This window comes from Tamandua tetradactyla, chromosome 7 (genome assembly GCF_023851605.1).
Source record: "Tamandua tetradactyla isolate mTamTet1 chromosome 7, mTamTet1.pri, whole genome shotgun sequence".
Classification (NCBI taxonomy): Eukaryota; Metazoa; Chordata; class Mammalia; order Pilosa; family Myrmecophagidae; genus Tamandua; species Tamandua tetradactyla.
Genome location: NC_135333.1, coordinates 148,709,138 through 148,737,046, shown reverse-complemented (window position 1 = coordinate 148,737,046; position 27,909 = coordinate 148,709,138). Strand labels below are relative to the sequence as shown.

The 27,909-nt window shown below is 37.2% G+C and overlaps 1 protein-coding gene across 1 annotated transcript in view; it reads left to right on the top strand.

Moving 5' to 3' along the window:
- PAWR (pro-apoptotic WT1 regulator) overlaps positions 1-27,909 on the top strand; it is a 125,538-nt gene that overhangs the window by 79,288 nt on the left and 18,341 nt on the right. Inside the window, exon 4 of the mRNA XM_077111513.1 lies at positions 7,724-7,758. Coding sequence (XP_076967628.1) covers positions 7,724-7,758 — 35 coding nt within the window. The remainder of the gene's footprint in view (positions 1-7,723; positions 7,759-27,909) is intronic.

Genomic DNA, 27,909 nt, shown 5'->3' with positions numbered 1-27,909 from the left:
GAATTCCTCAGTTGGGAAAGTTGAGTATTTCTTCCTTTCTTTCCAGTCCCCCAGGGAACTTTGCAAATACTTTTTTATTCTTTGTCCATATTATCCTGGGATATATCAGGCTCACAATAACCTATACAAATGAACAAGATCTCATGGCCTATTCAATATTCCATGTCATTATAGTGTTTAAGTAAACTGACCATACACGTTGAATTAGATAATGTGCTACCCAGAATATAAATTTTGCACCAAATAAACATCTCTACCTTTTATCTCACATGGAGGTTGAAGTTTGAAAATATGGGCCATATCATCCTTTACCAAGTATTCTGATTTACCTTATTCCTATCCAGATCAACTTCATTCATATCTCTAGACATAGTCTGAGCACTTTTTCAGGTTTTTTAACAGTTAGTTGCTTTATAGGGTAATGCTAACTTTCATAGCTTCAGAGCTTTAACTCTGAGTCTCACATGTCATATAAATACCCGAAGTTTCAGTAAACAACCAGGTTATGTATAAATAGCTCAGCATCTCAGAATTTAGAAATATCAGTTACAACTCCTAAATACATGTTACTGCTGTAAGAGTTTACAATCTAGGACCCTTTACAATGGGCCTCAACCTTATAAACCATGCTCTTGACTTCAGTTCTCTGAGTTTGTAAATTACAGTTAATCCGAGTGAGGCATGATAATAATATTTATCTTTTTGTTTCTGACATTTTATTCAACATACTGTCCTTAAGCTTCATTCATTATTTGCATTCATTATGATAAATATTAATGAAAGAAAATCCTATGCCTCTGAAAATAATATGCAAAGTTTTTAATAGCATTCAAAAAATGTTCATGCTGCAAGATACCTAAAGAACATTTTGGACATACCATAAAATTACAAATGCACATTCCTTTTCACCCAGCAATTCCGGTATTAGAATTTTATCCTACTAATTTTTCACCATATTGTTTGAAATAAAGAGTATAGACAACCTAAATGATATCTATAGGAATTAGAAAAATTATGGTACATCAATAAAATGGAGCACTATAAATTTGTCAAAAACAATAAGGAAGCTCATGAAAAAGACAAGATACAAACCAGTGTACTTAAAATATTATTTGAGTAAAGAGGCAAAAAAGAATATACAGACACAGCCATACACATTTACCCACTAGTTCGTGCCCAGTCACATCCATTTGTTTATGGACTGGCTCTGGAAAGATATAAAAAAAAAGGGAGTATTAGCTGCCTCCAGAGAAGGTAATCAGGTAGGTAAGGGGTAGTGTGTGATATTTTTGCCATATACCCTTTTATACATTTTGCATTTTTTACCATGTGATTGTAGTATGCCTTTTTAAAGCATAAATTAAGCTTAACATTTAAAATTTAGGCTGGGGGATGCAAGGATAGTTCAGTGGTAGAATTCTCACCTGCCATGTAGGAGAGCCAGGTTCAATTCCCAGCCTCTGCACTTCTCAAAAAAAAAAGTCAACAAATGATGCTGCAATAACAGATAGTTACATAGAAAGAGAATGAGATGATGAAATGTGACCACTATCATACAGCATACAAAAAAATAGGCTGTATAGGTGGTTCAGTGGTAGAATACTCACCTGCCATGTGGGAGACCGGGTTTGATTCCCTACCCATACACCCCCCCACAAAAAAACTTTCATCATTCTTTTCAGGCTTGGGCATCCCATGCCAGACTGCCACTTTACCAGGATTCTCTTACTCCCCACATTGGGTTGTCTCACTGCATGGACGCCCTCCTTATCCTTCTTTATTCTGCAGTCCTTTTACAACTGTTCTTCTCTAGGACTTCTGTTTGTCACTGCTCAAACTCTGGGAATCCTTGCTGGGCTACTGCTTCATGGGGGACATCGTGCTCAACCTGATTGAGTTTTGACCCTTCCAGGCCAGGCTGCTGCTCCAGATGGATACTTATGTTACCCTGCTTGGGCTCTGGCACATCACCCCTGGTAATCTCTCTGGAGATGCCCTTTGCATTTTTTAGGGGCCATGAATACCTCATGGCACCCTGTCCCTCTAGAAGTATGTCTTTATTCTTCTGAAGCTCTGGCAACCCATCGTGTGCCATTCTCTTGAATGGGTGACCTTTACGTCTTGCTTGGGGCTCTGGCTGCCCTTCAAGTGGTACTGCCTCTCTCATTTTGTTCAGGTCTAACAATCTTCACTCCTTCCCCACCTTTATAGACATCGTCTTCATCCTGCTAGGCTCTGATTTCTTATCCTGGGTCATGTCTTCCATCTGTATGGATACTGTCCCCATTTGCTTGGACTCTGACTCTTTGCCAAACAGCTCTTGTCCATGTAGGGTTTCAGTATTCCAGTACCACAGTTTGAATCACTATAACTCCTTCCTACCTTGTTCTGCTCCACCTAATGGCTTTAGGATTGAATTGTTAAGAAAGGTGGGGAAGAGCAAATGTTTACTTTTTTCTTCTTTTTTATCTTTGTTAATTTGATAAAGTTCTTAATTCGTTTTACCATTTTCTTAGTAATTAATTATATCCTATATTACAAATATTTTCTTCTGCAGTCATCTTTAGCAGTGTATCTTGCCACATTATATATGCTGGTATAGGTGTTTTAAATTAGTCCTGAGAGGCAATTAGCATGTCATGTTATAATATTACTGAGGACTATGGCTTTGTTGCTAATTAGTATACCTGAATAACTTCAGTCTTATTTTACTATATTCTACTATATTTGTGTGATCTTGTTTTACATATGCTTTTAATTTGTTTATACTTTACCGGAACTTGTAAAAACAATATTCATGGGATTTCCTTATTGACCATTGTAAGCTTGAATAAAGCAGAGTGGTTTATTTAAACTTACACAAAAACAGTTTGTGCTTTGCCAACATTTTCTCAGCTCTACATAGGTCTCTCCTTCTCTATTTAGTAATATAAACCATTCCATTACAAGGAAGCTTATTTCAGCAGGACTGTATTTGCAATCAGTTGTATAACAGACCTTGGGGTTGTTGGAAGATCTAGTTTCAGAGTCTTTGAAACTTTTTAAGACCAGTATCAGTCTTAGCAGTTATACCTTTGCAAGCAATTACAGTGTTACTGATATTTTTCCATTTTTCCCACATAGAGAATATAGTTGTCAACTTTAACAGTTATGATAATTATTAAATTGTCACCGTTGCTTGGAAATCTTTGTGGCCACAGAAAAATGGAATGCTTCTAGTTAACAATCTAAGGTAGAATTTATATATGCTTAGAATTTTAACATGCAGGGACAGCAAACAGTTTCTTTCTTAAAATTTAAAAGGGGTGGTTTTGCTGCACCTTACGGGTTTATTTTATTGTCTCTTAACGTTTGTAATTCAAACTCTGCCCATTTGTTCCTTTTTGGCAGTGTATAGAGATCATCTTAAACTCCAACTATGATTGTTGGGTTTTGAATACACATAAGAAGCAGCCTACCCCTCCCAATCTCTGTTAATACTAATACTGATACCAATACCAGCACCAGACGCTGAGCCTGTCCAGTTTGGGATGGATTCCATTGTCAATGTTTGTAATTCATTTATTAGAATTACTGTGAAATTACATTTACCCACAAAGTGTTAATCTCTAATAAAGCTTATTAGAACTTTATTCAAATCCATCTATAAAGAATACATCTTAGATGTTGCCTGTCTGCTTTGGAATTTTAACTATTGAAATATCAGTTATATAGAATTAAGAAATAATTCAAAATGTTTATCCTTCTTGGTCCTGAGCATAGCGCAGTTTGTTCAAGTATTTCGTAGTTCTAATCTTATCAGTCATACCTGGCTAACTACACAAATAACTTGTAAAATTCTTTAGATGTGTTTCAGTGACTAGTTGTTTAAAAATATCTGTTTGAAATGTACAAAATTGATATTACTTGACTCCTTATTAATGTGTTTAACTGGAATTGAGTTAGAGTTTAAAAGTAATATTATCCCATTATAGTTAATGTTGTGGAAATTTTCCTCTCCCATTTCACATTTCTGTAGTTAAAATTCTTCTCTAAATCTATATTAGTAAAAATTTTACCATGTTAAGAAATTTCATTAGGGAAATGCCTATTTAAAACCTCAAATATTTTTTTAGCCGAAACATTGATACCTTTCCAAATGATACATTGTTGATCTACAAATCAGTAAATCAAGTAAAATAGCTCTGTCATTTAGCAGTGTTGCTTGCTTCGTTTCAGTAAGGGTAGTCTGGGCAATAAAGCTGATGTGATATGTGTTGAAATATTTCATATATAACCAAAATTAGAGAGATGTCATGTTTAAAATTTTTTTCGGAGATTCTGGCATTATTCTTATTTCAGTGTTTATTTTCATGCATATTTAGAAATGCCTTATTTAAGGTATATATCTTAATTTTAGATCATACAGGAATGAAATAAGGGAATTTTATAAACAAAAGCCTTTAAAATATGTTAGTCCAAATACTATTTGTGAAACACTATGGGGAAACATCGCATATGAAATCATTTTCTTAGGCATTCAGTAAGATGTACTTTGAGTGGACAAGCATAATCTTAATTTTTCTCTTTGGTTTATCTAAATATTAGTAATAAACACTTTTCAATATAAACAGTTTTCAAAAATAATTTCGAAACTAGATTTTATGAGGTATATTACTTGTTATTCATCAGCGATATATTAATAAGTGGGGGATTGTTTTACGCCTTCAGTGTACAAAGTAACTGGTTCTTAAATCTATTAAGCATATTCAAATAGTTCTGTATTTATATCTGAAAGCAGTTAATATTTCTGACTGTTTTCTCAGGCCTCAGTTTGGTTGCTTATATCTGAAATGTAAATTCAGTTAGGCAGTTTGAACATTGTGCTAAGATAGAAAAAGAAAAGTTAACCCTAATTCAGAGCTGTTGCATTCCAAAGATGAGCTGGACATTCTGCCTAGTGATTTGTGGAATCTGCGTATTTATCTGAACTTTGAACATTTGAGAGTGAGGAAGCCCTTAGTCTTGCCTAGTTATTGTAGGAAGAACTCTTTCTATACTACATATTCAACTCATCAATTTGCCAGCTTATTTCCTTCTCTTTTTCCAGCAGTTTTATATATAGTGTCATTTCAATAATTTACTCTTCCCTTTCTAGAGCTATCATAAATTTACCTTTTTGATAGTTTCCATGGAGTTCTTTTACAAACAAACAAACAAAAAAAAAAACACAAAAAACTTAACTTGTGAAAGATTAAGAAAGAATTCAGTTTTTAAAAAATGTCTTTATTTGTACAGTTTGTCCCAGAGTATGTTTGTAATTGGTTCTTAAATTTCAGCACATGTTATGGAAAGATGGACTCTTTGGGGGCCTTTACAGAAAAACCTAAAGGCATTGGGTAAACATTATTATTTCTAAACTGAGTAAAATCAAGCAGGTATGTTGTGCTTTGTGTATTTCTTGCATTTTCTCCAATAAGATAGTAATGAGCTTCTGCTGTATGCTAGGTACTGTGCTAAGTTAATTTGTTTGCAACGTCTCTGAGGGGTAGAACTAATATTATCCCCATGTTACAGATGAGAAAACCTAGGCCTAGCAACTTGCATAAGATGGTATAGCTAATAAGTAATGTAGTTAGAAATTTGAATACCTGCAGTCTGACTATAGAGCCTCGTGCTAATTTATGGATTCTAAATCTGTTCTGATACTAGAGTATAGACTGGATTAGAGAATAATTTTTCATGTAGTTACTTTTTCACAGAGAGCTTATGAAAATCATTAGGTTTTGAGGGAGCCAAGAAAGCAAACCTCAGTCTATGTCTAAGAAAAGTTATTTTTTTCACCATTATTGCTCTGTGGATTCTAGAGTTTGACTTAGAATTCAGGCTTACTCAAGGAAAATTAGCTCTTCCCTTTCTCATTATCCCACTTTTATTGATCCATTTCTTTGATTTTTGCCCTTTGATTTCCAAATTTCCTTCAGTTTTGAATTGCAGAGCTTCAGAGAGGGCATTAACATTTTAAAGCTTTATCTACCTCATTTTAAGGTAGGGATAAGGGATCTTAAGGTAGAATATCACCCTGATTACAGGCAGATAAGAAAGTCTTTCAAGTTTATTTACTAGGGTTTTCTTTCTGTTGCTGCTGTAAGAACAGTTGATGCCCGGGGAGGGTTAAAATGTCTTTGAACCAACTTTCAAAGCATGGCTTCCCTAGAGGTAACCCTGTTCATAGGGTCAAGCCCACACACCTAGGCATTCTAAGATCCTATCGCCTGGTTACTTCCTGTAACTAGTTATTTATATGGCAGTGGTTTTCTGGTAGCTATAGGTTACTAAGGAAGTTATTTCATAAAGTTGTGAATATATATTTATTGCATATGAGTTAAGCTGGTGTTTTTGGGAGGAGAAAGAATAGAATCACAGGTGGAGGTCCCTGTATACTAAAAGCTTATATTTTTCTTAGAAAATAAGGGTATTACATAAAAAATTGAAATAAAGTTCTGATTTAGGCTGTTGTAATGAGACTTTATTGATTTGGAATTATTAAGCAAAATCATTAAGATCAAGCATAGAAAATCATAAAGATATTTTCATACATCACTTTTTTTTTTAATCTTAGCTATCAAAGTTATGTTGTAGGTCTGTTGTAAGGATTTATGCTAGTTGCTTTCTTTTGTCATTTGGTCCTCATAACAGCTCAATAGGCATTGTTGTTGTTCCGATTTTAGAGATGAGGAAACTGAGACTGAGGTTAAATAATTTACCCACAGTCTCAGATCTTCTGAGTGGCCTAGCCAGGTGGAACTTGAACCTAATTCCTTGTCTTAACTATTTGGTAGCTGTACTATTTCTCCACATTCCTTAGTCCTTTACCATAACATACAGTCAGTATTTACTGTTTTACTCTGAAATTGATCATCTTATAAAGGGAACTTACTTTTTGGTTTTAGCTAAATCAGAAATTTTAACCAGATCAGATGTTCCTCAATTTTAGGATCTCTGTTAGACACTTATAATTAACTAGAAAGAAAAGACATTTACTATTTTTTAAAAGGACATTTAATTTTGATCTGTAGATTTAGTTTTTTTTAAAGACATCATTTAATTTTCACTTGTTTTATTAAAGTGAAACTGGAAAATATTTGGGAACCTGGACTGGTTGAAAAGGCTGAAAAATAAATGAGTATTTGCAATGTAGAATTTTCCCCACCTGAATTGTTACTATTTACTTTTAGCAGTCCTTTTCTTTGTTGTTATGGCTTAGAATCTAACTGATTAAAAATACTTTCACTCATAGTTGTATGTAGTGTTTAAAAATAAGCATTAATCATTATGTGTGGTGAGTTACAGCATTTAAAAAAAATAATTAAGAGCATTAAAAAATTTGAAAAGGAAATATCTAAAGATTTATAGTGGCTGTGTTTTTTATGCCCATTGATTTCCCAGAGAAATTGAGCTATTAATTTGATGAGTGATCCTCTATTGTCCATTCTCTGAACTTGAACAATACTTCCAATAGGAAAAAATAATTTTCAAAAAAAGTGATTGGTTTCCATTAAAAAATAAGATGTAGAATCCTTTTTATTTTGTTTGACCAGTAATAGGAATTTTTTAAAAGTAAAGTTAATTGATCCAAATTAGTTTCTTCCAAAATTTGATTTCTCTATCACCTGTGTTACATAATAAGTAGTTGTGCACTTGCACACACCCAAACTGATGTATCATAATTTTCACTTTACAGGAGCCATCTAGAACAGTTTCCAGCAGATACAAAAGGTAAGAATCTTTAACTTGCGAATTATAACTTACTGTAGACGTGAATGTAATGTCTGTGTGACCATGGATTACCTAACTAGAACTGTTTAAAACAGATTTTTTGAAGATGAGAAACCTTTATACTGTGTTCTTGAAAAGAAGTTACATTGTAGCAGGAGTATAATGTCTGTCTGACTATTGCTTATTCAGGCCTAACCTGCAGTGTTTCAAACTGTCCACACCATGAATTTGCATGGGCCCGATGAACTTAACAAAATGTAAACTTAGAATCTCTTTCCCTCATGTATTCAAACTTTGGAAATGCAAGTGTACCACATCTACCCAATGAGTAGCACCTCTCCCAGAGAATGTGTTTGTGTGTATGCACATGTGTAAGAAGAAAATCAGAACTAGGTGTAAGAAATTGTTCAATGGAGGTGTCTGGGATATTAGCGTCCTTCCCTGATGAAGCCAGGAAGGGTTTGTGTTCATACTTGTTCTAGTAATTATAGAATAATGGCAAATCTTATAGAATACTTACCATGCTGAAGGTGCATGTTACTTGGTAGGTATAGTATTTACTTTCAGTTTTATAGATGCAGGTTTGAAGATTTAGAATAATTTCCCAGGGATAATGAGCTAGTTAACAGCAGAATCTAGATATGAATTTAGGCAGTCTGATTTGTGAGCCCATATGCTTAATATATACACAAAATTGCCTGTCTATTTACATTTAAATGTTCATGTTTTTTCTATTTCTGTGTTAAAGATGAAAATATTTTGGTCATTATATTCCTATCTATAACACAACATGTTAATGGTACCTCTAATTTTTATACGAAGTTATATGTAAAAAAATCAATTTTCAGTTGTATCATGGGCCATAATAAAGGTAGGTAAATAGATAATATAGATAAGAAAGCCAAAAGATATTATCAGCAGTTGAATAAGTAGTTTTGCATCTGTTCCCACCAATTAACAGTGGTGTGGTTTTTTTTGTGATGGTTTCCTCGCCTTTAAAATGGGGTCAGTAGTGGCAAGCAGGATGATTAAATGATACATGTAAGATAGGAAGGTTAAATCAATTAGTAAATTAAAGTGCTTGGAAGGGTACCTGATACACAAATAAACACTCCACATATTAACTGCTACAGCTGCTTGGGTTTGAGTAATTTTGATTTAGATATAATGAAACCTTTGATTCTTTTAAGCTGCTCATATTTTTACAGTGCTTGGTAATTTTTATTTACCAAGAATAGTTTAAATTAAAAAGAATACTTTTTCTTTTGCCAGAAATTATTGCCAAATAGTTTTGATTTGGTCAGCTCCCTGGCCATATTCTCAAACCAAAATAATTTTTATCATCAGTTTTAGGTTTGGGGAATAAATATAAACTGAAAACTTAAGCTTGTTGTAGCAATCATACACATCTAGTTCTTGTTAAATAATAGAATCTTAGAGTATAACAGGCACCTTTTAGGTAAGTATTCTTTAATTAAAATCAATAGGGAAAATTTTTTTCATATAAATCCTCTTTATAAAAATCCTCTTCAACTTTATTTACTGATCATTGTGTTAAATCAGGAAAGAAAATGTTTTCCATAGCATACCTTTTTATTTTTAAACTTTTGAGACCACAGTTTTTCTTTTTGTGTGTGACTTTTTATTTATTTATTATCTTTATTATGAACACTCAATGTTAAAGATGTGAAATACACGGAAGCTGTTGCTTGTGAAGTCATTTGCACGCTTTAGCTACAGAGATGCAACATTTAGTTCATTGCTATATATGAGTGCAGATTTTCTTCCTGGGCCATATGATTTAGGGTTTATTCTCTTTACCAGACTCATGATAGTGAAATCGTACAGTATCTATCCTTTTGCATCTGGCTTATTTCATTCAGCATTATGTCCTCTAGGTTCATGCGTGTTGTCGTGTGCTTCAGACCTTAGTTTGTCTTACTGCTGCATAATATTCCATCATATGTATATATTCATTTTTTGTTTATCCAGTCATCTGTTGATGGGCACTTAGATTGTTCCCATCTTTTGGCAATTATGAATAGTGCCACTATGAACACTGGTGTGCAAATGTCTGTTCATGTCACTGCTTTCAGCTCCTCTGGATATATGCTCAGTATTGCCGGGCAGCAGGGCAACTCGATATTTAGTTTCCTAAGGAACCACCAAACTGTCTTCCGTCGTGGCTGTATCCATTATACATTCCCACCAGCAGTGCATAAGTGTCTCAATTTCTCCACATCCTCTCCAACATTTGTAGTTTCCTGTTGGTTTAATAGCAGCCATTCTTACAGGTGTGAGTTGGTATCCCGTGATTTTGATTTGCATTGCCATATGGATAATGAAGATGACCATCTCTTCATGTGCTTTTAAGCCATTTGTATTTGCTCTTCGGAAAAAATGTCTATTCATATCTTTTACCCATTTTATAATTGGGTTGTTTATTTTTTTGTTGTTGAGCTGTTTAATTTCTTTACATACATAGGACATAAAACCTTTACCCAATATGTGGTTACCAAATACCTTCTCCCATTGAGTTGGCTGCCTCGTGAGACCACAGTTTTAATTGTGACATTTTTTTTATATTTGTACATACCCTTTTTTCTAAGTTTCTAATCACTGTCTCTGAGTTTCAATAATTTACAGTTTCATACTGCCTTAAAAAAAGCAGCATAGAATCTATATCTGAAATTATACATTCCTTATCTAGTATGAGTTTGTCATATTTTGTGTTAACACTTCATTAATCCATCAGCAAGTTGCAGAAATGAGTGGAGAATGAATGTTTCTGGTGAGGGTGTATACTAAATAGTGGGAATGAAAAAGGAGGAAATAAAGGGTAGAATTTTGCCATCTTATGGTGAAAAAAATATTTTCAGTAAACCAAACACCTTGTAATTATATGCAGTTAGAAATAACTCTTTATTCAAGTCATTAGTGGGTTCAGGCACCTAAAAGACTGGTTTGAAAGTTTGTTTTCATACATTATGAATTAAGAATATACTCTTTTTGTTTTTATTTTAACTTTTGTTGTGGTAACATATTCAACATAAAATTTCACATTTTAACCATTTTCAAGTATAGAATTTAGTGGTGTTAATTACATTTGCAGTGTTGTGCTACCATTACCACTATCCATTCCCAAAACTTTTCATCACTCCTAGACAGAAACTCTGTACCCTTTCATTATTAACTCTTATTCCTCAGTCCCACTCTGTCCCTGACAACATGTAATTTTCTCTATTTCTATGAATTTGCATATTCTAGTTATTTCATATAAGTGAAATCATCTTATAGTTGTAATTTTGTGTCTGGCTTATTGTATTCAACTTGATGTCTTCAAGGTTCATCCATGTTGTAGTATATATCAGTACTGCATTCCTTTTTTTTTTTTTTTTTGGCATGGGCAGACTCCGGGAATCGAACCTATGTGTCTGGCACAGTAGGCTAGAATACTGCCACTGATCCTAGAATACTGCCACTGATCCACCTACTACATTCCTTTTTACAGCTGAATAATATTCATTTTATATATATAGTACATTTTGTTTATCCATTTATCCATTGATGGGCACTGGGCTGATTCCATCTTTGTGCTATTATGAATAATAATGCTGCTGTGAACATTGGTATGTAGATATCTGTTTTGAGTTCCTGCTTTCAAATTCCTTTAGGCATTGCTGGATCATATGGTAAATCTGTACTTTCAGAGGAACCACCAAACTTTCTTTTTTACAGTGGCTGCACCATTTTGCATTCCCTCCAGCAATGAATGAGCAGCACTTTTTATTTTCTGCGTTTTAAAAAAATTGATAATAATAACACTCTAGTGGATATGAGTTATCTCACTGTGGCTGTGATTTCATTTCCTTCTGACTAGTGAGATTGAGCATCTTTTCATGTCCTTATTGGCATGTTTTTATTTTTCATGTCCATATCTTTTCATGTCTATTGATAGATAATTCAAGTCCCTGCTCCATTTCTTAATTGGGTTGTTTGTCTTTATTGTTTGGTTGAGTTGTAGGGGTTCTTTCTGTATTCTAAATATTAAACACTTATCAAATGTCTGGTTTCCATTCAGCTTCCTCAATGAATTCTTGATATTCTCACAAGCAGTGTAGACAACCAAAGCTATAGGCTGAGCCCCCCAGTCTTGGGGTTTGTTCATATGAAACTTAACCCCATAAAAGATAGGTCAAGCCTACTTAAAATTAGGCCTAAGAGTCACCCCCAAGAGAACCTCTTTTGTTGCTCAGATGTGGCCTCTCTCTCCAGCCAACACAACAAGCAAACTCACCACCCTCCTCCTGTCTGTAGGGGACATGACTCCCGGGGTATGGACCTTCCTGGCAATGTGGGACAGAAATCCTAGAATGAGCTGAGACTCAGCATCAAGGGAATGAGAAAAACCCTAGAATGAGCTGAGACTCAGCATCAAGGGATTGAGAAAACCTTCTCGACCAAAAGGGGAATGAGTGAAATGAGACAAAGTGTCAATGGCTGAGAGATTCCAAACAGAGTCGAGATTATCCTGGAGGTTATTCTTACACATTAAGTAGATATCACCTCATTATTCAAGATGTAATGGAGAGGCTGGAGGGAACTACCTGAAAATGTAGAGCTGTGTTCCAGTAGCCATGTTTCTTGAATATGATTATATAGTGATATAGCTTTCACAGTGTGACTATGTGATTGTGAAAACCTTGTGTCTGATGCTCCTTTTATCTACCTTGTCAACAGATGAGTAGAACATATGGAATAAAAATAAATATTAGGGGAAACAAATGTTAAAATAAATTTAGTTTCAAAAGCTAGTGATCAATGAAAGTGAGGGGTAAGGGGTATGGTATGGATAATTGTTTTTTCTTTCAGTTTTTGTTGTATTTCTTTTTCTGAACAGATACAGATGTTCCAAGAAATGATCATGATGATGAATATGCAACTATGTGATGATATTGTGAAGTATTGCTTATATATGTAGAATGGAATGATCAAAACAGGAATGTTTGCATTTATTTGGTGTTTTTTTTGTATTTAAATAAATAAATAAAACAAACTGTTCTGGTTTGCTAGCTGCCGGAATTCAATATACCAGAAATGGAATGGCTTTTAAAAGGCGGAATTTAATGAGTTGCTAGTTACAGTTCCAAGACCGAGAAAATGTCCCAATTAAAACAAGTCTATTGAAACGTCCAGTTTAAGGCATCCGGGGAAAGATACTTTGGTTCAAAAAGGCCAATCATGTTCAACATTTCTCTCTCAGCTGAAAGGGCACATGGCAAACATGGCGACGTCTGCTGGCTTTCACATGGCTCTACCAAAATGGACTCTTTCCAAAATATTTCCTCTTTTAAAGGATTCCAGCAAGCAACTCCACCTTCAGTGGGTGAAGACATACCTCCATGGGAATCATCTAATCAAAAGTTACCACCCACAATTCGGTGGGTCACATCTTCATGGAAACAATCAAAATGCTCCCACTCAGCAATACTGAATGAGGATCAAAGGGCATGGCTTTTCTGGGGTCCACCACAGATTCAGACTGGCACACAAACAAACAGACAAAATATCTGGTTTCCAAATATTTTCTCTCCTGTTGGTTGTTTTTCACTTTTGGGATAATTTCCTTTGATACACAAAAGTTTTAAATTTTGACAAAGTCAAATGTATGCTTTTTAAAATTTTGTTTATGCTTTTAGTGTAAAATCAGAATCCATTGCCCTAATCTAAGGCCCTGAAGTTGTTTCCCTGTGTTTTCTTCCAGGAGCGTTACAACTTTAGTTGTTATACTTATGTCATTGATCCATTTTGAGTTAACTTTTATATATGGTATAAGGTAAGTGTCCAGTTTCATTCTTTTTTATTTATATTTTTTAAATGTTTTTATTGACAGATCTTCACATGCATACAACCCATACATGATGTGCTGATTTGAAAGGATTTATGTGCCGTAGAAGAGCCATGTTTTAATCCTAATCAGGGTGTGGGAGCAACCGTTTCTTCTAATCCCTATTCAGTACTATAGGCTGGAAACTTGATTAGGTCAACTCCATGGAGATGTGATTCAATCAGTTGTGGATATTAAGCTTGATTAGATGGAGATGTCTCTCCACCCATTCTAAGTGGGTCTTGATTAGTTTATTGGAATCTTATAAAAGAGGAGACATTTTGGAGAGAGTCCTTTTTTAAGAACAAGGAAAGAGCCACAGAACTATGACAGAAGAACAAGAGAACCACAGAGTCCACCATTCAGCAACCTTTGGAAATGGAGAAGGAAAACGCCTCCCAGGGAGCTTCATGAAGCAAGAGGCCTGGAAAGAAAGCTACCAGATGCTGCCATGTTCGCCATGTGCCCTTCCAGCTGTGAGAGAAACACTGAACATCATCAGCTTTCTTGAACCAAGGTATCCTTTCCTGGATGCTTTAGATTGGACATTTCTATAGATTTGCTTTTGGACATTTCCATGGCCTTAGAACTGTAAACTAACAACTTATTAAATTCCCCTTTTTAAAAGCCGTTTTGTTTCTGGTATATTGTATTCCAGCACTAACAGATTAGAGCACATGATGTACAATCAGTCGTTCATAATATTGTTACATAGTTGTGTATTCATATTCATGATCAGTTTTTAGAACATTTGCATCACTCCAAAAAAACAAATAAAAAGCTCATACATATACCACTTCCCTTCCCTCTCATTTACCACTAGAATTTCAATCTATTCAATATATTTTATCCCTTATCCCCCCTATTATTTATTTATTATCTGTATATTTTTATTCATTTGTCCATATCCTGGATAAAAGGAACATCAGACACAAGGTTTTCACAATCACACTGTAAAAGCTATATCATTATATAATTGTCTTCAACAGTCAAGACTACTGGAACACAGCTCAACAATTTCAGGTACTTCCTTCCAGCCACTCCAATACACCATACACTAAAAAGGTATATCTATATAATGCATAAGAATAACATCTAAGATAACCTCTCAATTCTGTTTGAAATCTGTCAGCCACTGAAACTTTATTTTGTCTCATTATTTTATTCCCCTTTTTGGTCAGCAAGGCTTTCTCAGTCTTGTGATACTGGGTCCCACCTCATCTTGGAAGCTCTGTCCCACATTGCCAGGGAGATTTATACCCCTGTACCAGGGAGGGCAGAGTTCATCTTCTGAGTTGGCTTAGAGAGAGGCCACATCCGAGCAACAAAAGAGATTCTCTGGGGTGACTCTTAGGCATGAGTAGGCCTATTTATCCTTTGCAGGAGTAAGTTTCTTAGGGTTGAAACCCAAGATTGAGGGCTCAGCCTGTTGATAAGGTTGTCTTCACTGCTTTCAAGAATATCAAGAATTCTCCAAATGGGAAAGTTGAATATTTTCTCTTTTCTCCCCAGGAACCCAAGGGAACTTTGCACATTCTTCTTTATTCACTGCCCAGATTACTTTGAGATCTATGGAGACATTACACTAACCTGGACAAACAAACAAAATCTCGTGTCCTATTCAAAATTCCATATACTTATGGCCAGCATCATTTATTGAGGAGACTATTCTTACCCCTCTGAATGAATTTGGAACCCTTGTCAAAAGTCAGTTGGCCTGGATTCTGGTCCCAAGGTGGTGGTACAAGATACTCCAGGGTGCCAGTTCCCTACAAAATCTTTGAACAACTAGCAAAAACTGGTAGAGCAGTCTTCTTTAGAAATCTGAAAAACAGAGGCTTGCGGTACTTGGGTGAGAGCCATATCAAGAAAATATAGCTGTGGAAAACGGTAGAAGAGATGTGTTTGTATGGTGTCAATATATCTCAATAAAATTGCATTTAAAAAAGGTAAAAGAAACTAGGGTGGAAATATAGGAACTGTTTAAAAGTTGAAAAAGGGATCAGACTTCAACTAGAGATATAAATGAAGCTGATCTATATAGGACTAAGGTATACTAGAGGACTGAGTAAAAGATTGTATCATCCATATTTTAAACCCTCATTTTGTGGGTGAGACTAAAGGAGAAATGTTTATTTGGTGCAAAATTTATATCTTGGTAGGGCATTTCCTAAGTTAATTTTTAAGGTATTTAGTTGAATACATTAAGTACGTGAAATCTTGAATGGGGGCTGAGATTTTGTTGGTTTGTCCAAGTTAGTGTGATGCTCTGCTAAATCCCAGAACGATTTGGGCAGTGAATAAGGAAGTATTTATAAAGTCCCCTCGGGGGAATGAAGAGAAAGGAAGAAATATTCAACTTCCCCATTTGGAGAATTTCTAATACTCTTGTAAGCAGTGGGACAACCAAACCAATAGGCTGAGCCCTTCATTTTGGGTTTGCCCCTATGAAACTTATTCCTGCAAAGGATATGCTAAGCCTACTTAAAATTAGGCCAAAGAGTCAGTGGCTGAGAGATTTCAAACAGAGTTGAAAGGTTATCCTGGAAGTTATCCTACACATTATATAGATATCCGTTTTTAGTTTATGGTGTATTGGAGTGGCTAGAGGGAAGTACCTGAAACTGTTGTGCTATGTTCCAGTAGCCTAGATTCTTGAACATTTACAGTGTGACTGTGTGATTGTGAGAACCTTGTGTATGATGCTCCTTATATCCAGGTTTTGGGCAGATGAGTAAAAAATATGGATAAAAATACATAAATAAATAATGGTGGGGGACCAAGGGTAGAATAAATTGGGTAGATGGTAACACTAGTGATCAGTGAGAGGGAGAGGTAAGATATAAGTATGTATGAGGTTTTTTCTTTTTTTTTTTTTTTCTGGAGTGATACAAATATTCTAAAAAATGATCATGGTGATGAATACACATCTGTATGATGCAATTGTGAACCACTGATTGTGTACCATGTATAAAAAGTATGTGTGTGAAGATTTCTCAATTAAAAAAACTAAAAAAAAAAAAGAAGAAGAAATTAGGATGGAGCCCTTGTGGGTCCCTGTCCTTTTCAAAGGAAGGAGAATAAGCCCTGTGCTCATACTGAAGTGTTTTTATGTTGGTGCCATTCTATGAGGTGGCAGCTTGAATGATGGAACCAAGAAACTCACCTCTGGTTTAACTTCTAAGAACTTACCCTACAGGCAGAAGCAACTTGCAGGCAGCTGAAGACTGTGTAAGAAGCAATTAAGTCAAAGCTGTCTGGAACAAAGTATTACCTGGTTTAAGTCAAAGAATAGAGCATCTTGGAGGGAAAGAAAATCTATTTCAAGAGGTCTAGAGGAAACACTCAAATTCTTGTAAACATGGAAATTTCTAAGGCTATGAACAAGCACAGTCCAGGGGCAAAATGCAGGCTTAGAAAGTCAAAGAGGATGCTGTGCTTCATATCTGCTTCAGGCTGATCTTCTTGATAGGAGGGCTATACACTGAAGGGGAGCACCAACCAATGCAAAGCCATGTTGCAAAGAATTTGAAAGGCGTTTTTTGCATTTTTGTTGTTGTTGTTGTTAGCTCCTGGCACTCAAGGAAGTATCCATCTTATCACTAACTAGATAAACACTTATGGAACAGGCAGCCAGGGTGTAAATCCCAGAATAAACACAGAAATATGAAAATATACAGTTTATGACAAAAGATTACAAGAAAACATATGATGGCCTGTGCTGGTTTGGAAGGATGTATGTACCCTTGAAAAGCCATGTTTTAATCCTAATCCATTTTGTAAAGGCAGCTGTTTCTTCTAATCCTTATTCAGTACTGTATGTTTGAGACTATAATTAGATCATCTCCCTGAAGATGTGAGTAAATCAAGAGTGGTTGTTAAGCTGGATTAGGTGGAGACGTATTTCTACCCATTCAGGTGGGTCTTGATGAGTTTACTGGAGTCCTATAAAAGAGGAAACATTTTGGAGAATGAGGGAGATTTAGAGAGAGCAGAATGACATAGCAATGAGAAGCAGAGAGTCCACCAGCCAGTGACCTTTGGAAATAAAGAAGGAAAACACTTCCTGTACAGCTTCGTGAACGGAAACCAGGAGAGAAAGCTAGCAGATGATGCTGTGTTCTCCACATACCTTTCCAGATGAGAGAGAAACCCTGACTGTGTTTGCCATGTGCCTTTTCATTTGAGAGAGAAACCCTGACTGTGTTTGCCATGTGCCTTTCCATTTGAGAGAGAAACCCTGAACTTCATCAACCTTCTTGAATCAAGGTATCTTTCCCTGGATGCCTTAGACTGGACATTTCTGTAGACTTGTTTCAATTGGCATTTCCATGGCCTAAAAAACTGTTAACTTATATTATACTCCCCTTTTTAAAAGCTGTTATGTTTCTGGTATATTGCATTCTGGCAGCTAGCAAACTAGAACATGGCCCTTCCAAACAAGCAAGATAAAAATCCAGAAACCATCGGTAAAGACCAGACTTTAGACGTACCAGACAAACACTTTAAAAATGATCCTCAGTGTAGTCAAGGAGATAAGAGAAAACACAGAGAAAGAAAGAAAGGATATCAGGAAATGATTAATGAACAATGTGAGAATCTCAATAAAGAGATGGAAATGTTAAAGGAGAATGAAATAAATACTGGAATTGATGACCACAGTAACTGAAATGAAGAATTCTCCAGAGAGTTTCAATAACAGATTTGAGATGGCAGTAGAAAGAATCAGTGAACTTGAAGGCAAGACTATTGAAATTATATATGCTGAGGGGCTGAGAGTAAAGAGAATTACAAAAGCAAACTGAGTCTAAAATGGTTCTGGGACACCATCGAGCTTACAAGTAAGTATATGTATTTTGCGAGTCCTAGATGGAGAAGGAGGAGAGAAAGGGAACGAAGTAATACTAAAAGGAGTAGTGGAAAACAATTTCCCAAATTTAACAACAGACATGAATATGTATATTCAAGAAACCTGTTTCAGTTTGCTAATGCTGCTAGAATGCAGTATACCAGAAATGGATTGGTTTTTACAAGGAGAATTTATTAGGCTACAAATTTATAGTTCTAAGGCTATGAAAATGTCCAAATTAAGACATCAACAAAAGATATCTTCTGAGAGGAAAAGCAGCCTGCATCTGCAACAGCTCTGTCACATGGCTGGGACATGGCATGTGGCTGGCATCTGGGGTCCTTGCTCTAGGTTCGTTGCCTTCAGCTTCTGATTCCAGTGGCTTTTCCTCTCTAAAAGGTGGGGGTACAGAGGGTATAAGAATAGAATATATGTATACTACTGAAAGTAAAATAAATTGGTATCAAATCAAATGTTATTGTTATATATTTAGAGTATTAAATTTAAGTTTCATGGTAAACACAGAAAATATATGAACAGTATATACAGAAAGAAATGAGAAGGAACTTGAAATGGTACAATGAAAACAAATAAATATAAGAGTTGGCATGAATGGAAGAATTGAGAGACTTAGAAAGGTATAAGACTCACAAAGATTAAATTGCAAAATGGCATGAGAAAAGTCCTGCATTATCAGTAAATGGATTAAATGTAAATGTAAACTCTCCAGTCAAAAGTCCTATTGGCAGAGTGGTAAAAAGGCATGATCCCACCATATGCTATTTGCAAAAGACTCACCGTAAATTCAAAGGCACAAATAGATTGAAAGTGAAAGAATGGGGAAAAATATACCAAGCCTAGTAGTAACCAAAAGAAAGCTGGAGTAGATATTAGTAATACTAACATCAGAGAACATAGACTAAGTTGGAACACTTCTGGGAAAGATGGCAGAGTAGGGAGCTCCAAGACTTCAGTCCTGCCACCAAAACAACTAATATATAGGCAGGAACTGTCTGTAACAACTATTCTGAAACTAGAGGTCAGAAGAAAACTGAACAGCATCCAGGGAAGAGCAGGAGGAAGAGGCTGATAAATTACAGTAACAAACGAACTATAAATTGCTCTCTCCTCTTTGAAGCTACTGGCACCCGTTCCTCACCTTAGTGGCATGCTGCCATGGGGTCCAGTCCCTGACTAGCTGCTGCTGACAGAGAGGGAAATAAGATCCTCTTTTCCAAGAACAGGGGTGTGCACACTGATCACTGATCATGACTTTTTGATTAGCAAATTCAGATCTCTTGGTCCTGGCTCTGAGGGCAGTTATTGTTTCAACCCAATCTGAACAAAGGTGCTGGCAGCCATTGTTTTAGGAAATGGACGGAAGCAGTGGCAATTTAAAGATGCAGGGCTTCTTCAGGGATACAAATGGACAGATTTTGGGAAATCTCAGCTTTGAGGGAGCCATCAGAGTTTTTGCCACCCTTCCTGACCCCCTTCACAGGGCACTTTAGGGCTGGTCTGTGCCCCCTTGGTGGGTTCCCAGCCCTGTTTTGGCCTGGAAAGACAAAACTGGAAAAGTTTTTCCCTGTATGGCCCTCTTCCCAGAATTTACCTTCCAGGCAAAAGCAATGAGAGACGACAAAAGGAGTGTAAAAACTGTAGGGTGGCCTGTCTGTGACAAAGTCCTCTGGGCTTCAGATACCCAGGAGAGGGAAGTTTGTCTTTTTTGAAATAGAGAGGCAGCCAAACTTCTGTGAGCAGGGGGACTCCAAAACAACTAACAAGCAAAAGGTCAGGACAAGACAGAAGGCAGTAAGACAGGGAAAAACCTGCACACTACTTTCACCTTGGTTAGCCTTCCTGATAGAAAGCTACAGCTCAAGAAAATTTCTGTCTTTTTACCAGCTGGTTACAAAACCAGCAGATAGCTTCCCAGGGGCTAAATCCCAGGGTTAACATTTTAAAATATTAAAATATACAGTATGCAACAAAAGAGCACAAGACAAACAAACAGGAAATGATGGCCCATCCAAAGGAAGAGGTTAGAAATATAGAAAACACCAATGAAGAAGACGAGAATGTGGACATACTGAAAAAAGCCTTTAAAAAAATGACCAATACTATGGGTCAATAATAGAGGGGAATAAGGTATCTTTACCCATTCTACTTGGGTCTTGATTAATTTACTGGAATCCTATAAAAGAGGAGACATTTTGGAGAGAGTGCCTTTTGAGAATGAGGAGAAAGCTGCAGAACCACGACAGGATGACAAGAGAGAAAGCCACGATATTCAGAGAGAGTCATAGCCCACCAGCCAGCGACCTTTGAAGATGAAGAAGAATGTCCCTGGGGGAGCTTCATGAAGCAGGAGGCCTGGAGAATGCCATGTTTGCCATGTACCCTTCCATTTGAAAAAGAAACCCTGAACTTCATTGGCTTTCATGAATTAAGGTATCTTTCCCTGGATGCCTTAGATTGGACATTTCTATTGACTTTATTTATTGGGACATTTTCATAGCCTTAGAACTGTAAACTTGTAACTTATTAAATTCCCATTTTTAAAAGCCATTCTGTTTCTGGTATATTGCGTTAATGGTAGCTAGCAAACTAGAACAGACACCTTCAAGCATACCAATATACACATGGGAGTCTGAGAAGGAGAAGAGAGAGAGAAAGGAACAGAAGGAATGGTTGAAGAAATAACTTAGCAAAAGATATGAATATGTACATCTCAGAAGCTCAGAGAACACTAAATAGGATAAACATGAAAAATACAACCTGTCATATATTGATTAGACCATCATATGCAAAAGATAAGAAGAAGGTTCTGAAAGCTGAAAGAGAAAAGCAATATGTTACATACAAGGGAATACCATTAAGATTGAGTGTCCCGATTTCTCATCAGAAACCATGGAGGCAAGAAGGCAGTGGTTCAAATTCTTAAAGTTCTGGAGGAAAACAGGTGCCAGCCAAGAATTTTGTATCTAGTGGGACTTTCTTGCAAAAATGAGGGAGAGATTAAGACATCAGATAAAAAGCTGAGGGAGTACATCCCCACTATACCCACCCTATGAGCAATGCTAATGGGATTTCTTCAGATTGAAACAAAAGGATAATAGACAGTGGTTCAAGGCAATGTAAAGAAATAAAGACCTCCAGAAAAGGTCACCATTTGGGTAATTATAAATGACAGTAGTGTTGTATTGTAACTTACATATCATAAAAGTCATCCTTTTAAAGTATACAATTCAATGATTTTGGTATATTGACATAGTTGTACAACCAACACCACTAATTTTAGAACATTTTCATCACCCTAAAGAAAGAAACCCCACATCCATCAGCAGAAACTAGCCTCTCCTGCCGTCTGCCACTGACAGCTACTAATCTACTTTCTGTCTCTATAGATTTGTCTATTCTGGACATTTCATATAAATGGAATCACACAATATGTGAGGTTTTTTTGGGTCTGCCTTCCTTCAATTAGCATGCTTTCAAGGTCCATCTTTCATAGATATTATTTATGAGTGTTTCAGTTTTTTTTTTTTTTTGTATGCTGTTTGGCAGGATCATATTTCATTATTTTTCCATGTGAGTATCCTGTTATTATAGTACCATTTACTGAATTTTTTGTTTGTTTGTTTTGCTTGTTTGTTCTTTTTGGGGAGTGTATGGACCTGGAATGGAACTTGTGTCTTCTGCATGGCAGGTGAGAATTCTACCACTGAATTACCCTTGCACACTCAGTCCTCTTTAAGACTGCATATTCCCTTGTGTGAATATACCACATTTTGTTTTTTCATTCATCATCTGATGGTCATAAGTTGTTTTCACCTTTTGTATTTTGTGAATATTGCTGCTGTGAATATTTGCTTACAAGGTTTTGTGTGAACCCTGTCCTTAAAACAGAAATTTTTCATACTGCTTAGATAAAGACTTTTCTGAGGAAACTAAATGGACATGATATGTCAAACACATACTGAATAATCTAAGTACAAGATATTATGCAAGGCTGTTTGGGAGATAGATGATAAGATAATCATGAGTATATGATTTCACTTTTTACTGGCTACAATGAACTACCTGTGGAAGAGTATTTTGGGACTTGTTTTAACTAGTTTTCAGGTGGTGATATTTGAGCAAGCAGGTATTTTGATGAGATAACTATTACATTTGATATTGTTAGGATAATTAACTATATTCAGTACTCCAGAATTGAATAGATATGATATCCCCTAACTGGAAAAACTTAAATTTCTAGCAGTGAGATATTTATAATCTAAAGCATAGTCGTATAAACAGTTACTGTACAGCCATTAAAATGATATTGTAGAGGGCGGTGCGACAGTGGCTCAGTGGCAGAATTCTTGCCTGCCATGCCGGAGACCCGGGTTCAGTTCCTGGTGCTTGCCCATGTAAAAACAAACAAACAGATGATATTGTAGAAAAATATTAGTGACAATGGGAAATTATTGCGTATTTGTTTTAGGGATGGAGCATATTATGAAGCGTATTGCAGAAACAAAGTGTTCCATTATATATATTTAGGTTCTTAACCTGAGATCAGTAGGTATCAGAAACTGGTAAAATTCTGTGTAAAAAAATAAAGTGTTTATTTTTCTAGGGAGAAGATTGGTAATTTTCATCAGACTCTCAAAAGGTTCTATGATCCAGAAAGGTTAAAAACTACAAACATGTTGTAAAATGTTAACAGTTATTATCTCTGGTTTTATGAAATTAGTAGCAGTTTCGTTTGTTTTTTCTGTCTTTTCTCTGTAAATGTTTATCACAGTTACTGTGCTACTTTGAATCTATTTTGTACCAGATAAAAGATTATGTTCTTTCAATCAATTCTTGTGGCGGGCAGACCCATTGTGGGTGGGACCTTTTGCTTAGGCTGTTTCTATAGAGATGTGACCTACTCCACTCAAGGTGGCTATTAATATTTTACTGGAGTCCTTTAAGAGAGCTCAGGGAAAGAGAGAGAGAATTTAGAAAAAAATAAAATGCCTCTTGAGAAGGTAAGAAACAAAGCACCTACAGAGACATTTTGGAGAGAAGGACAAGCAGATGTCACCATGTGCTTTCCCATGTGACAAAGGAACCCCAGATGCCAACACCCTTTCCTGAAAGAAGGTATCTTCCTTTTGATGCTTTAATTTGGGCATTTTCATGGCCTTGGAACTGTAAATTTGTAACCTAATAAATCCCCATTGAAAAAGCCAACCCATTTCTGGTATATTGCATTCTGGCAGCTTTAGCAAACTGAAACAGTTATAAAGAATATGAGAATTGTTTTGAGTTTTAATTATTTGGTTGTGTGTGCCTGTGTTTGTTCTTAAAGGAAGAAGAAAGAGAAAACTACACAGGGCAAGGGCTGTTTTAAGGAGTGGAAAGGTGGAAGAATGGCATAGTTAGAAATATTTAAAGTATGGAAGCCAATCCTGTACTCGTTAGCTATTTAGGAAACTGAACTACCAACATCCATTTGATATCTATTTTAAGTAGGATTTTACCCATGAGTCTTGTATTTCTTCTAATTGTTAAGGTTTAAAATATCTACTTTAGTGGAAAATTCCTCTAGTTGTAATCTCATAATGCTGCCAATCTTGTTCTCTTGATAGTTTTAGAATAACAGTGTTTTTCTCCAAAACAACACCTCCCAGACATGGTATGTCTTTCCACAAAAGATGTGAAAATTCCCAGAAGGAGAAAATAAATACTTATAAATACAAAAATAAATACTTCCAGTACAGGGAAGGTCTTTATCTTTGATGATACTGTTAATTCTTTTCCTTTTTCTGAACATTATAGTTAATATCTTCATAGCTAAGGGCAGAGCGTGAATTCTTTTTGGCATCTTATTAGAGATTTAGGTTAAGTAGAACGTTAACAAACTTTTTGGAATTGATTAAACAATCTTTTTTTTTTTAAAGCAGTTTTATTGAGATGTATTTCACATATTATGCAATTCACCCATCTAAAGTACAAATTCATCATGTTTTTGTATATAAACAGATCTGTGCAGCCATCATGGTCAGCTTTTTGAGCATTTTCATCACCTCAAAAAGAAACCCATGCCCTTTAGCTGTCATCACTCCCTTGTCTCCCCATTCCCTATTCTCTAGCCCTCAGCAGCCACTAACCAGTTCATCTCTATAGATTTCCTGATAGGAGGATCAAAGAAGGTGACCCTAAGAAGTAGCTTTTCAGCAGGCTGTAGAGAAGGGAAGAAATAGGGATAGAGGCCTTTCTGGCAGAAGGAAGAAAATGTTTAGTTCTTTGAAATTTATTGTATATGTATTTTATAGTTTTGCACACAGAACCATGGTATTTAGGTGCTTTGAACAGATTTTGGAAAGAAACCTGCATTGACAAATGATGGATATAGGTGAAGTAGTCTAAAAATGTGGAAAAGTTCAAGTCAGTACGTGAAAAATTGTATGAGGCTGTGCTGGATTTGTGTTAACTCTGATTTCTGTCTTGAATTCTCTCTATCCTCTCTTGAAAACACTCTGATAACTTCCTGTGGCAGGATCACCTCGCTGGAAGATCAGGAAAGTGGAGTTGATGGATGCCAGTGGGTTCAGAGGTAGGGTCTCTGATTATACTTCTCCTGGAAGCAGGGGGGAAAGAGAACTGTGGAGTTAGATTGGTAAAGACTCAGAGGGTGCTCAGGAATGGATTGTTGTTAGCTTGAGGTCAGGGAGACCCCCTTGATCAAAAAGGTTCTGCTCCACCAGCCCCCTTCTACCCACTCACCCATCTACTTATTCACCCATGCTCTGGGCTCCATCCATACAGTGTGTCTTCACACCTCAGGGTTTGTGCATATTCTTGACCCAGAATATTTGTCCTCTTCACTGGGTCACTCTTTGTCACTGTCTGCTTCATTACTTTCTTAGAGAAGACTTCCCTGATCCTCCGATCTAAATCATGCTCATGCTCCTTGATTATATTCCCTCGTTACACTCTTTTTTTTTTTGGCATGGGCAAGCACTGGGAATCAAACCTGGGTCTCCGTTGTTACACCCTTTTTGCTTCATGGCACTTAATACAGTTATTGATTATTTAAGTGATTTGGGTAGGTGCTCAAGAAATATTCATGGAGCGAACTTAGGTCTCTGCCATTCGATTGTAAACCTGTGTGCCTAGGGGACATTTCCAGTCCCCCCACCCACCCACCCCCGTCTCTCACCAGGCATATTGCATGGCACACACGGTAGGGGACTCGGTAAAGAATGAACACCCAGAGAGACAGCAAATGTGGTAGGCGAGCTGTTCCTCCCTTCAGCAGCCTGGATGCTGGAAGTTTTATGTCAAATGAGTCCATAAAGAAAAAATGTAAAAAACCATGAGCTGCGCTCTCCTGATAAAAGGCATCTCTTGGTCTCACTTAACTCCTGAGTGTTCTTGAGTGATAGAGTTGTGTAAGAGATAGGATTAACATAAGACCTGCAGAACTAGTTGGGAGTAGATTGCATTAGGGTGGTAACAGTAAACTGCTTTATGTTATCTGACTTATGTAGGACAGTCTGGGAGGAAGAGAATGTTTGTTTACCCCAAATGGTTATTTTAAGTATGAAGGAACAGCACTGAAAGATAAGAACTTTGTTCCTTTGATGAAAGGTTTAGGAGGTAAAAGGGTGAGAAAGAAGAAAGGTAGACCAGGAAATTTAAAGTGGAGGGGTGTGGTATCTATTTCTGCGCTCCTGGGCAGAACTCACCAAACCGAAGATGGAGGGAGGTGAGTGCGCACGCGGGCTTCGGCGCGGGCGGCTTTTAAGGATGGAGGTCAGGTGACTTCTGGAAGGGACAGTTCATTAGTTCTGGAAGTCAGGTTGGGAGGGGTGACACAGCCTCCGCAGCTCCAGTTACAGTGCCCTTCCCCGTTCCCCTGACCTAACATTCCAGCCTTTTTGTGATAATAGGGTGCCGAGATCTTTCTGGCTACTTCCTGCTGTAATGGGGTGGCGTGGGGTTATAGGTCGGAACCGTCATGGCCAAGGGAGTGGGGAGGCTGTCTGTAGGAATCTGGTGAGGAAGGCAGGTGATGATACTGATGCAGGAGCATTTGGTTGACTGCTACCCAGGATAGTTCTTTCATGCGTCCCTGAAGGAAGTTGAGGAGGCAGGGAGCTAGGAGAAAAAAAGAGACAGATTTGGATAACTGGTCCTGGTAGCGGGAGGAGCCATGTTGCCAGAGGAGAAGAAAACCAGCTTAAGGCAGAGTTGGTTCCTTGTTTTCTGTGGTAGAGATCGTCTCTTAGTTTGTTTAGGGTTTGGATATTTTGTTCCACCAGACCCGACTCATTGACGTAATAGCAGCATTCCTCTTGGAGGAATATGCACGTTCCTCCTTTTTCTGCTGTCAGCAGGTCTAAGGCCCGTCGATTTTGAAGAGTTACCTGGGCTAGTGAGGTGAGTTGGCGCTGTAGAGAGGAAAGGGATTCTGATGTTGATTCCAGGGCTACCTGTAGTCGAGTTTCGAAGTTTTGAGAGGTTAAAATACCATGTCCCAGTGCCCCTCCTGCTGTGGCTGAGGCTGCGACTGAGGCAGTCAGGCTGATGCCTACCAGGATAGGAAGTTTGGAGAGAGGAGAGGGCAGTAGTCAAGTTAGTTCGGACTCCCTGTAGAGGGTCAGTTGAGGAACAATAGTTATCAGGAAGCATGGTCCCGGGGTAGTGTAGTTAAGGCACTTGGTAAGAGTTCCATTACACCAGAAATATTGTCCTTTGGGGGATGGGTGGTGTTGTGGATAGTGACGTTAGTCTGGCACTTGCTATGAAGTTTTGTTTGAGGGTTTTTTTATCCAGTGTAGTGAGGCTCTTAATTTGGCAAGAAGATCTCGCCCCATTAGCAGACTGGGGCAAGAAGGCATTACTAAGAAAGAATGTGTAAGGGGTACCCTTCTATTAAACGTGTTAGCGGTCCAGTAGTTAAGGGGCACGAAGGACGGCCGTCTATGCCCATAACCGTGACCTGGAAAGGAAGGAGTTGACCTAAGTAAGAGGGGAGGACAGAAAAGGTAGCCCCTGTGTCCACTAAAAAGGAGGTGGGCTTACCTGCTGCCTTGATTGTTACCCTGGGCTCGATGAGGGTGATTGGGGTTGCTGAGGCCGGGCATCGTCAGTCGTCGGTGGCCAGGCCCAGGACTGCTAGCAGTGGGTTAGGTGTTGGAAGGATGGCCCCTCCACGGCCAGGCGCCAAGGGGCAGTCACTTTTCCAGTGTCCCTTTGTACCACGGAGAGGGCATGGTCCCTTGGGCGGTCGAGGATTGGGGCACTGGCGGGACCAGTGTCCGTCGAGGCCACATTTCAAGCACTTTCCTGGTGGTGGATTAGTCGTAGCCGGCTTCTTCTCCGTCGAAGTGGGCCGCAGAACCGCAGTCAGGGATTGGGTTTGTAAATTCGC